The sequence below is a fragment of the Candoia aspera genome, chromosome 6 (assembly GCF_035149785.1).
Source record: "Candoia aspera isolate rCanAsp1 chromosome 6, rCanAsp1.hap2, whole genome shotgun sequence".
NCBI lineage: Eukaryota > Metazoa > Chordata > Lepidosauria > Squamata > Boidae > Candoia > Candoia aspera.
In genome coordinates, this window is record NC_086158.1 from 30319086 (window position 1) to 30332311 (window position 13226).

General features: G+C 38.1%; 1 protein-coding gene across 1 annotated transcript in view; it reads left to right on the top strand.

The window, feature by feature from the left end:
• The first annotated feature begins 6565 nt into the window (after positions 1–6565).
• The window catches only part of DNER (delta/notch like EGF repeat containing), a 151744-nt gene continuing 145083 nt past the window's right edge, over positions 6566–13226 (top strand). Inside the window, exon 1 of the mRNA XM_063306668.1 lies at positions 6566–6931. Within this exon, the coding sequence (XP_063162738.1) occupies positions 6671–6931 (261 nt within the window). The 5' untranslated portion in view covers positions 6566–6670. The remainder of the gene's footprint in view (positions 6932–13226) is intronic.

The following is a 13226-nucleotide window of genomic DNA, read 5'->3' on the forward strand; positions in this document are numbered from 1 at the left end:
GGGAACAGTTTGAAGGAATTTTCTGCTGTTGTTTTCATAGACCCACAAACATTTTACATCAGCACATTCGGCTCAAATAATGAGCTGGATGCAAATGAGATTTTAAATATTTTAGATGTAATTGACTGAATGGTTAACACACATGGCCTAATAGTGGCCTTAACTGAAAGTAAACGCTTTCCCTCCCAAAGATAATTGTTCTGTTTGCACTAGAAATGCCTATATGATATATACCTCTGAACAGAATTAATACTGAAGTGATTTAGAAATGGTGCTAAAAATAAACTAACTATATTTGCAGATAACAATCTACTCTGGTTCACTAACTATCCAATTTTCTGCTGAGCATTTTTAAAATCCATATTTAAGCTACAGAAGACTCACACAACAGTAGAATCCTAACTCAGATTTATTCAAATAAGCAATACACAATGTGTACATATGAGGAAATTAGAACTTTAAATATATCAATTTGTTATAATTTATTCCAAGCAAAAAGGATTTTTTTCAAATCCTTTTTGCTACTAGGATATGAAAATCCTTTGAAATAAGATACTGCTAGTCCTTCAAGCTGCACTATGTCAACAAGCCAACAACCAAAAATGCTGTTTTCTATATCCCCTCACCAACCGTACTGCTGATAATGGGCCTTGGAGCTGGTTTACTGTTGATTTTAGTGAATGGGCAGGTTCCCATGCAAAATGTTTTTACCAGTCAGTCCAAATTTCCACTGTGTACATGGATTTGTACTTTTTTTCCTTCTTTAGAACTAAAGAAAGTCTATTAGGTTCTAGAAAAGAAGTGAAAGAATGGATATTCTTCTAGAGCAGTGTTTCTCAACTGTGGCAACTTTTAGGATGTGTGGACTTCAACTCCCAGAATTCCCCAGCCAGCATACTGGCTGGGGAATTCTGGGAGTTGAAGTCCATACATCTTAAAAGTTGTCAAGGTTGAGAAACACTACTCTAGAGGGCTGAGCTGGATTCAGTTTTTCATTTCTGCCATAGACTTTGGCAAGTCTCTCTTGGCCTTTTTAAACAATAGATTGCTGATGGAAGCAAGTTATAAAAGCCATGGGAAGCACATCTGCAAATCAAAAGTGGCGTCCTATTTCAAAAAACAGTGAAAAACTCTACTCCTGTTAATTCCTTCATATACTGCTACCTAGACATTGTCAAATTGGTTTCATTTAATTCATTCTACATTTAAAAGGAGTCAGTGTTGAATACAGAGATTATAAAAATGCTGTGAAGGAACACTTGGAGTCAGAATAAATACATTATCTAATATAGCTGCCCTCAGTTTAACTGCCCTCCAGGTGTTTATGATTACAACCCCTTGAATATCACGCCAACACAGATATTGCACAGGACCTGTGATGCAAAGCAGCAGGCACAAGAGTATCAGTTCAGGAAATGATGGGCCACCAGAGGGAGTAAGCGTGGCACTTTATGTAGTATTAAATTTCAGCAGATAAAAGAGATGTGGGGGGAGGAAAATGAATTGCCTTTCACATATTGTCAGGACAGTTTCAGTTTGCTATCAAATGAACCACAGGAAGTGGTGTGTGTGTGTGTGTGTGTGTGTGTGTGTGAATGAATGCATATATGTGGGCATTCACAACAGTCTTATACCAAATCCACTGTCCAATATTGCCAATGATTCCAAGTGATAAGCATTGATGGGGAATCTTTTGGTGGCCAGTGCAACAGATAACATTTTGGGTGGGCCAATGGCCATAGCAGATTGGACTATGATCAAAGTGGACTCTGCAATATCTTTAATAGATTGGGCCAGGATTTTCCTTTTCTTTCCTGAATTTGAAGAGAGTTTAAGAAATACATTGATCTGAAAACTATGCTATGCTTAATTTAAGACTCGTATAAAATATTTGTATGTTTTCTGGTTCTCAATGGTAAAAAACTAAACTGATGATTTCAGTAACATTATTTGATTTCTATATTACCCTTCTTCCCAGAGAACCCCAAAGCAATTTTCAGGCAAAGAGGAAGGGGAAAATCTTATGCAAAACCCACAGTATCTAAGAATAATAAATATAATAATATTCCTCCTCCTCTTGCCTCACATTTCCACCATCAAACTTAATCTGATCTTGAAGTACTGTATCCCATAAATGCATAGGCAAACATTCATGCCTTCTACTGTTTTCTAAAAGAAGTCAGCATAGGGGTCAGGTGAATATCTCTTGGAGAGTTCCATAATCAAGGCATTGTCTATAGAAGGTCCTACTTTAAACTATTATACTCTGAGTCAAACTTTCTAATGGGACAACAAACAGAGTTAAAAGGGAGAGATGATATGTACTTGGACTGCAAGGTACTTAGTACTTTACAGGCTAATATCAACACCTTAAGTTAGGCCCAGTCGCTCATAGGCAACCAGATTTCAGGACTGGTGTTATGTGGTTCTATTTAGCCACTTAACTATCAGGGGAAATGCAACTAGAGCATTCTGTACTATTTGCAGCTTCTAGATCATCTTTAGCCTCAAGTAAATGCACTGCAGTAATCAAACCAAGCGATGATTACATCATAGATCACTCGGGCTAGATTGTGCAGGATGTTAGTTGGTGCAAGAGCCAATCTTTGCATGGACCTTCTTGCTATTAAGGCTAGCTGTGCCACTACTGACAGGTGGGAATCAAGGAGAATCGCCTAAGCTACATATCTGTTCTAAGCTACATACCTCAGCAACTTATTCTGCTATCAATGGAATTCTTTGTGGATCTGTGGTCATGGCATAGAACCAGAACACAAAACCAGCTATTGCCTCTTATAAAAGGGTAAGGAGCTTCTAAGACTGGTATCAGGCTTCATACAGCTAGGCATGGTAAAGAAAGCAAGAACTACACAAATTTCAGTGAGGTATTTTCAGTGGTAGTCTGGGGTAAATCCTGGAAACTGTAAGAGGAATTACCTGCCCTCACATATAGTGAATTAATTAAGGTAGGGTCTCTTTGAATGATTTGAAGTACTTCTTTAGAGGCTTCTTTCCAACTGGGCTGAGTGACCATGTATTATACAAATACCAACTAATTTGTGCTCTATCTTTTGATTGCTTATCTCTATTCTCCTTTCCATTCCTTTCATAGCCTCCCCACAATTTTCCTTTCCTGATTCATATGGAAAAATAGAGCTGAACGTTATCAGCATACTGATAACAGTGAACTCCAGATTTCTTGATGACTGCCTTCAGTGCAGGCATTGAACAGCAGTGAAGAAAGCAAGCTCAAGCACCATGGGTCTAGACTAGACTAGAAATCTCCAGCTGCCATTTTTTGTTGGTAGGATTGCAGATAGGAAAAGAACTACTGTTAACACAGTGCCTTTAATTTGGTGCCTTTAGATTACATGGTCAGTGATGTAAAAACCAGGAGAATCAACATGTTAGCCTTTCCCATGTGTCTCACTCTTCTTACAAACACATTTGCAAATAGATGATTACTATCCTCTCCAGAATTTAGCTCAAAATTTGCAGCTGGGTAGTAGTTGTTCAGCAGTATTAAAAGGAGCTTTGGGATCAATAAAAATGTGACATGGGCTATATGCTCATTTGGGGTCTTTGGTTGCTCACCTGTCTCAGGGAGAATATCCATCCCTAAGACCCTAAATGACTGAATCTACTACCTCCTATATACAGGACAAATGCTGTACTACTAGCATATAGACCCTCCCCTCAGAAAGATAAATGCCAGTGATACTTTGAAGTTGGCTTTGAGAAAAGCTCCCTTTTTCCACCTTTCCCATCTCACTGAGAACGTTTCAACTACTTCCTGCCCCCACCTTCACTCTGACAGTTCATGCAACTAAAATACAAAACAAAACCAGGACTGGATCTCTTCTGCAGAAATATGCCTACCTCTTTCCAGAGCACAGAATCAGTGGCAGATCAGAGGGTGGGGAATTGGACAACTCTTCTGTTGCCTGCCCATCCATTACTGAGGCTTTTATCTCAAGTGAAACAACATGTGGTTCCATGCTAGCTTTATACACCGGTTCCTACCAAGAGCCCTACCATTAAGCAGCATTAGGTAACTAGTGAAATGAAGTGGTTGCTTATGCACATCCAGGTGGAAATGGCCACGAGCAGCTTCCAAAGCAACACACAATCCTGAAAAAAGACATGGCTGCTTTAATAAGTTGAAGAGGTGATTCAGATACATTCTCATGTATTTGAAGTATTTTTTTAAGGATTTGCACATCCCTAGAATGCCATATGTCTAACTTTGCGCCCCAAACGATGGCCTGTTGAAGCTTCTGACTATGCAATAGGAAAATGCCATCTTGCCCTCCTCACATAACAATACAAAATGCCATGGGATTTCTTCACATGCCTCAAATGTGTAACAAGCCGAGAGAGTTGTTATCTCACAATGGAGCTGGACTACATAAGGAAAAACTTAGATTGTTCAGTTTCTTTTGCTGCCATCATTCTGCCTAGCAACTGATGACAAATTAACAACAACACATATAAAAATGAGATCTAAAACAAAATATTGCAGTAATGAATGTTTTTGTTCAGAATTCCAGCCAGGTATCCAATTTACATAATGGTCTATTCCATACCCCAAGCAAGGTTAGCTTTATTTTTTTCCCCTTGTATTCTGTTTTGTATTATGGATAATAATGAAAGGAACTGTTTTGGCTAGATAAGAATTCACAGTGGGAAAATACATTTGTTTAGAACCTGTTATATTATTTCTTAAGCAATGATTGATTAGTCACTATAAATTATTTATTATACATATTTTACTGCTGTGAGAAATAAGGGAAAGTCCAGAAACATAGTGGCTTCCCTGCATCTTGAAGATTTCAAGCTGAGGGAGAAAGAGGAAGATAAATATTGTAAAAATGAATAATATGTCCAGAGTAATATATATATATATATATATATATATATATGTATATGTATATGTATATGTATATGTATATGTATATGTATATGTATATGTATATGTATATGTATATATGTATGTATGTATGAATTCCAGTACATTTCAAGTGCATTGATAATTATTAAGGAAGTTTTTGTGGGAAGGATAAACCCCTATATTTTCTTTATCTAAATTATAGTTATCACTACATGAGTGGGGTTTTACCTTACCTGACTTTCAGCTTTACAAATGGGCATATACTTTAAAATTCTATTTCTCCACAGAATTCAAGTACTGTAATCATGCCCCCAAACCATCATGGACACAGTTAGACAGTTACTATGTCACTCCTTTGACATCATGACAGGTGCTTGATTCCAGTTTTTAAACTGATTGAATAATAGTTTATGAAGACTTTGGACTGCCTGAAACTGATTATATTCCATTAAAAGTTCTCCTGATTTCACAATTTAGTCCAGATGCATCAGGAACATCTAAAACTCCTGAATTATTTTTGCACAAAACTGCATTTTGGATGAGTTGAAATCTGCAGTATTTCTAAACAGACAATTACATGTACAGCTTATGTATCCACGAACTGATGTTGCACCCTGATGATGTTACCTAGTTGGGTAATGAAACGTCTGCAAGCAAAGAACCTCAGAGAGCACCAAGGACTCCACAGTTCAACCCTGAATTACAGATATTCTCTTCTATTAACAGCGTTTTCTTACCGTTGCTGCATTTTGGCTTACTATCCAGAAATACATTTTGGGACAAGTTACATGGTTTAAAAATGTGAATGTGATTTTGAATTATATACCAACATTTTGGATTTTTATCATTATATAATATTACGTTCACTATGGACAGCATTACCCAAGACAGTATGTGTTCTCTGTCTGCTGGCTCTTTATCAATGTAACCTAAAATAATATGATGAATATTATTTTGTGTGATCAAGGTTTAATAGTGAATTTAAAAAATAAGTGGCTTTTTATTATTACTATGCTTTGGCCTTCTCCCCCTTCAATGTCTACTTTTTATTTTTTATGTATGTTACCAATTACAAAAAGGTATTTCTTGATAAACTGTGTATCTTAGTGCTTCCCTGTGTACTCAAGAACTGTGTTGTGTACAGGCAATTTTATTTTTAGTATGATTATTCTTTTGCGCACAGGTCACGACCAAGTTTTGAAGGTATGGCAGCTATTTATTTTGTCCTCTGTCCATCCAAGAAGGTCAGGGCAGGCTAGGTGATTTCCTCTCCCCATCTCATTAAATTTTTTCGAGGTGGGCTAAGACCCAAGGCAGGAAGGCGGCCTACGGTCACCACACCAGTGTCCGTGCGAAGGCGCTCGCCGACTACGCCGCTCCCACCCTCCACTCTCCCCTCCTCGCGCTCAGACTACGACATCCCCGCACACCTGACCCGCTTTCCGCAGGCTGCACAGCGCGCGCGCGCCCCCATCTCTCTCTCTCTCTCTCTCGCCTCGCGCCGGGCACCAGCCACCCTGCCGCCCTTGCCCGGGCAGCTGCGCCCCTCTTACCGTCCGTGGGCTCCCAGCGCCAAGCTCTCGGCAGCGCCCTCTGCCGATCGCTGGCGCTGACCGGCGGCCATGCCGACCACTCCCTCCCCAGTCCCCGCCCGTACGTTGTCAGAGCCGGGAAGCAGCTGGAGCGCTGCCGTCTCCTCAGCCTTTGCTTCTTGCCGGTAACTGGAGCACCAAGCCGGTGCGCGCTCCTTGGCTGCCTCCCGGGGCGGCCCGCGCCATTATGTCTCGCGCTCTCCCGCTCCTCCTGATGCTGCTCTGCTTGACCCAGCGCCGCGCCTGCCTCGTCGGGCCCGCCGCCGCCGCGTCCCTGGACAGCGCGGCGGACCCCTGCATCAGCCAGCCCTGCAAGAACAACGGCACCTGCTCGCCGGTCTTGGCCAAACTGCCCGCCGCGCCCCACCGCCTGCCGCTGCTTTTCCTTTCGCCTCAGCCGGCTTATAGCTGCCGCTGCCGCCCGGGGGTCACCGGCACCGATTGTCAGGTAAGCCGAGGAGTCAGTCAGGCGCCTTCCCTTGCGGGCCCTTGTGGTCCATCGCTCCGAGCCTTGGAAGCGCTCGCCTACCCTTGTTCATCTCAGTCTCCCGACGTTTCTGGCTCGTGCGTCTTTTCGGTTCCTTGCCTCCGCGCATTCCATCTCCTGCGGTTTCACGGATTCTTCCTCCCTCCGTCCCTCCGTCCCTCCCATCGACCACCCCACCCTCGTAGATCGCGTAGCGATTTCGGTCCGCTCCGCGACTGCCATCGTTCTTCCTCGGTGGCCGCTGTCCAGGCGGTGGTTCTGATTGTGCACTCGTCCCTAAGCGTGGCCTGAGTTCCTTTTTGCAGATTCCCTATCTGGCCGGTGTCACTCGGGTTTCTACCTTCGTGTCGTGCACACAGCTCTTTTGTGTAATCGTCTTCAGTGGCCCCTTTCTTGTTACACACTCTCAGCCAGTCCACTATGTGGAACCAAGTCCCATGGCCCTCACACATAGGCGCTAACAGGGGCGAAGGCTTGAGTGCTCAACTGGGAGGGCATATTTTGTGCATTCACTAAAAAGCTTTCCATCTCCACCCTTCCTATGTGTATGCTTTTTCACAACCTTCTTACCAGGTAAAATATTCTAAGCTTGGTTAGTGTAACCTTGGTTGTTTTTTGTGGCTTATCATAATATAAAAACTCTGGCCTTTTGGGTACTTCAGTGTGCTGTGTGAATCAGAAAACAGGTTAATTCAGTAACCAGGTTAAGCATGTTGTGTGAAGACAGCCTTATATTTCTAAGAGATGCCACTGAAGAAGCTAATTTGGGCTTTTCTTTCTGAGCCCCTAGAATGCTGCTGTCTGAGGTTGTTAGAATGACAGTTGCAGAAGTACCTTCCAGGATACAATATTGCAAATCATTGGTTGACAGGATTCTGTTCTGCTCAAGGTTAAAAGTATTTTAGAGCTTAATTATCTCTTCCATCTTGGTACTTTCATATGGTACTTTCATATATGGATTTTTTTTTCTAATGAGGAATATGCTAGTGACTTTTGTCACTAAGCAAAATGAGGGCTTGTTCAGAGACTTTGGGTAATCATATGGTTTGCCCAGTTTTATTCAAATTGAAATAGGTAAGGAAAACAACTAGAACTTATTTTTTTTCCCCTTGAAATCTTTATTTTACTATGAAGACCATAATTGTTGCTAACATCTGTTATGAAAGGTTATGTTAATCCAGTTTGGTCTGGAATGTAGACCTTTACATCTCTTCTGCTCTGGGAAAGAAAGCAGATCATTTGTCTGTGGTCTTCAAAATGGTGCATTGATATTTGTCCCTTCATTATTTCTGAAGAAAAAAGATGAGGATGAGGATGAGGAGGAGTTTGGTTATACAATAATGCTGCCATTGGCTACATTTCTGTGCACATTTATTTGGAAGTACTCTCATAGAACTAATGGGTTTTACTTCTGCATAATTATGCATAGGCATGAGTTGCTAATCAGTGACGCTAATTTTACCAAGCTAATTTTACTGTATATTTTTAACATGGCAAAAAGGGTTGCAATCTTTCCCCTCACCAGATTATTACATAAGATGTTGCATTTAGGAATACAGGGATGAGAAAAGAACAAAGGAGTACTGTTTAAAACACTGAAAATTAAAGACTTTATGAAAGAACTTAGAAAAAAAGTTATGTGTTTTATGTCACAGTGGCCCTCTTTTTGTCCTTTCTGCGATGCAAGTCTGTGGGAGGCTGGGTTGAACTGAGGAGAATGAAACGGAACCCCTTTAAGCCAACTGAATCTTGTAAATAAGGTGTTAACTGTTCCTAGGTTTCCTTCTGCGCTAGAAGAGGGAGAGAGAGTTGTATGAAGGATGCTGCCTTCTAGCAGTTAACACAACAGTATCTGTGCAAAAGATAAATTGTTATTTTAAACACCAGTAAAGTGCAATGTCTGGAGGAGAAAGAATTGCAACTGAAGAGACATTTTAGCCATTTATTTCCACATTTTAAAACTGGAATAAAATTAATTTAAACATCATGCTCTTCGTTCAGTTATCATTACACTTTTATATATTTAATCCTAAATCTTACTACATGGAAATAATTGAAAATTGCACCCCAGAAATGGGTATGATTGAGCCACACTAATAAGTATATTTAAATTCTTTACATTTTGGTGCAAGAGTTAAGATTAGGACTGTTCAATTTGATTTGATCAAATTGGATTGATTTCTGTACTATTGGAAAACTGAATTATCAAATCAATTTGTTTCAAAGTGACCCAGACAAAATGGATGCTCAGGCTTGCCTGCAAAAAAAGCTAGATTCTCCCAGTGAAGCATTGCTGCCAGCTTGGTCTGGCAGAATGAAGGAGATATGTGATACCATTGAAAACACCACAGAGAAACCAACAAAGCTATAGGTCTTCTTAGAAAAGCTCTGGTTTGGGGCTGAGAGTTTATTCTACTCCATGATTTTCAAAGAAAACAAGAGTGAGGGAAGATGAAGGTATGTGATAGCAGAAGCAGAGTTGGCTGCTGTTTGAAAGGAGAGATCAGACCAGTTGACTTGATCAGTATTTTTAAAGGTATCTCACTGGTCTTGAAGAAAAATTAATTGGTTCCTGATGAGTCTTCATCTTTCTGGAGCAATGGTCTTCATAACAAAATGTTTCCCATGGTGGTGGAAGAGTGTTCAAATTTCTACCCAGCTTGTTATCTTCCATGGTTTCTGTCTCTTTCTTGCTTTTTGTTTTTTTTCTCATCTCCCAACAAAGACGCAATTTCAATTTTATTTGTTTATTTGTCCTACAGGAGCTCATGACAATGTGTACAGAGTTCCCCCTTTCATTTTCTTCATAATAACAACCCTGTGAGGTAGGTTGGATTGGGAGAGGGACTGTCTCAAAAGTAATCTAATAAGCTTCTTCCATATTGAGGTCTGTAGACAGACTTCAATGGTGGAAGCTTTCTTACTACACATAGAAGTACTTCTAAAAGCACTTCCTCCTACCATTCACTCCATGAAACTTAGTGAGTGTTGAGAGTGTATGATTTTAGGATTGCTGAATACAAGTGTATATACTGATGTCGCCAGAAATGCTTTTTGTTGCAGTTGTCCCCCATATTTGGACCTAGGCCTGTGATTTAGAGAAAGGATTGAAAATCTCCATATTGAATCAAGACCAAGAAAAAACAACATGATCATGCATGAGAAACTAAATTTCTAGTGTGGGTGGGTCAATTGGTTGTAAACCAATTTTTCTTTTTCAGCGAACAGAATGCTAAGGAAGAAAGATTTGTTTCTCACTGGTCCATAGCTTGATTGTAAGAATGTTAACTATATTTTAATTATTTTGTGATTTTAAATTATATATCCACATCTTCCCATTTTCCCTTTAAATTGCAACTTAATGTTTGAACATGTACAACAATATGTTTACTATGCTTTATATGTCTTGCCAATGTTAATTAACCTCTGAATGTGGTTTTGAAAGGATGCCCTTAAGGGTTAGGTGTAAAACTTTAAGCAGTGCAGATCGTCTTTATGGCAAATAAAGAGTTCTTCTCTTTATGCACCATGAGTTATATGAATGCTTAGAAAGGGTTCTTTCTTTTCAAAGTACTCAGAAAAATCTATTGCATTCCATTGAAAAGGCTGCTTTGCATAATTTACAGGTCATTACTCTGTAAATTGTTTGCTTCAAGAAATACTTCAAGAGTTTCAAACACTGTGATTTGCCTTACTGTGTTTGTAGGTGCTGAAAGGGTTTGAGAAAAGCTTTGTGAGGAAATTATTAACAAAAATAAATTCAATACACCCAAGTGTTTTAGTGTTCTGTTTTCTAATTTATTTTTTTCTAAATAACTTTCCTTCTTCCATTACTCCTGTTATCATATCAGTAGCATAGCAAAATACATGCTTTCCAATGTATCATAGACATCCAAATAGATCTACCACTATACTGTATATCAGGTAATCTGGATTGCTTATACAGTTATCATATGAATCATATTTATTACTTCTGCGCTTCATCAATTTGTCATTCAGGATTTTTAGAATGGATATTGGTCACATAAGACATGAAGTTTAGAAAGGCTCCTTTAATGCACATATTAGTTTCTTTAAACCAATGGATAAAGCAGATTTTTGAGAAGGTAAGAATTCTACCTTGTAGGCTGGAACATACACTGGTGCATCTACAAATTGTTGGAAGAATAAAAACTGACCTCCAAATGAGGGAGTGCTTCTAAAAAAAATGACAGAATTTGAAATGCTCATACAGAACCAGGACCACCTACTAAGATGCATATATAAATTGTTACTCAGTTGTGACACGGGGACAGAACACATTTAAAATTGCATGATAAAATGGATGCAAAACAGTCACAACAAAATAGTGGGGAGAATTATGGAACAAATATATAACATTTACTCTGAATTATAAGGTCAGATAAAACTGGTATAAAATATTTTATAAATGGTATACATTCCATCAATAATCTCCAAGATAGACCATATAGTAATAGATGTTGGAAATGCCATGAGACAGAAGAATCATTTTACCATATGTGGTGGACTTGTAAAAAATCTCAAAGTATTAGAAAGGAATATACATGACTGTCCAGAGAACTTTAGATACCAAACCTGAAATGAAACCACAATTCTTAGTGGGCTTAGTTCTAAAACATATTAACAAAAATTACCACAATATACTACTATACATGTTTTTGGTGGCAAGGATAAATTTAGCACAACATTGGAAAAGCGTTATGTTACCAAAGATATCAGAATGGGAACTTAAACCTGGACAATATACAGTAATGGCAAAATTAAAAGAATAGTGTCTGTACATATTATATGTATTTGCAAAGCAAATACAAGTATCTAGAGTATGGTTTTTAAGGGGAAAAAGAACTAAGAATTGAAATGAGAGATGCACATTTTTTAATATCTATGAATATTGTACTTTAGTAGGAGAATGACAAAGGGGAAATTAGAAATTAACATTTATCTATAATCTTTTAATAGTTTTTTCTTCTATTCTTTTTCTTTGTATTTTTAAACAACAAATAGTGGAGATTTTGGCACTCAGCTCAGAAATTTAAATTCGTACTTGCATTGTTAAAATAATTAAATGTACTTAAATGTTTTCTATGATTAATTTCTAATCAAAGATACACTGAGCACCAACTGTACAATTTTGGTAATTCCTTTGTCCACTTATAGATACATTACTACATTTCTGTACCAATTATTATTTTTTTCTTTTCTTCTTTTGCTGGTTTGATTGCTCTTTTTTTCCTTTTAAAAATGATTAATAAATAATTTAAAAAAAAGAATCCTACCTGTTTCATTTGAAAATCCATGTATATCACTATGGATAATTTCTTCCACTTCTCTCAGATCACATGGGATTAAGCATTCCACATATGGTGTGTGAATATGTATGCATTATGATCTAAAATAATTTTTTAAAAAAAGTTATATAATTTTTATTAAAAGTTTTAAGAAGAAGAAGAAGAACTACAACAAACTAAATTAGAACAGAAAAAAATAAAAAAGAAAGAAATAACAGGAAAAGCTAAAAGTGTAATAAGAAAAGAAAATAGAAGAAAATAGGAAAAAAAGGAGCAAGGTATAAAGAAAGATATAAAGACATAAAGAAGTGCCTTCTGATATTCTTCACAGCAGTTATAAGTACACTTATATTTTAACCTCTCTGTCTTAAATTACATCATGACTCTCTTCTTTCTATAATCTATCTTGTCTAATCATCAAAGCCATAAATCACAAGTTCATTATTTTCATTTTGATGCAAAAAGTTCATAAGGGGTTTACGGTCACCAATAAATGTAGATACTGTCTTTTCTTTAATCAAATAAGTCAGTTTATCCATCTCAGCAAATCTGTCAGTTTTACCAATCATTCCTCCATAGTGGGGAGTGCTGAATCTTTCCATCTTTGTGCATATAATAATCTCAGCACAGTAATCATATACTGAAATAATCTTCCATGACTCTTTTCTAGCTGTGTATCCATCAATCCTAAAAGGAAAAAGTCTGGCTTCAATTGGATATTAATCTTTAAAATCCTCTCTATCAATGTATGTATTTGAGTCCAATTTTTGTTTTAGCTTTTTTCATGTCCACCAGGCATGATAGAATTTCCCTTCATGTTGTTCACATTTCCAACATACATTTGAAGTGCCTTTATACATTCTAGATAATTTCTCTGGCATCATGTATAATCTAAAATCATATTTTTTATTGAAATAGGTCAGAAGATAGGGCAATATGGACTAGCT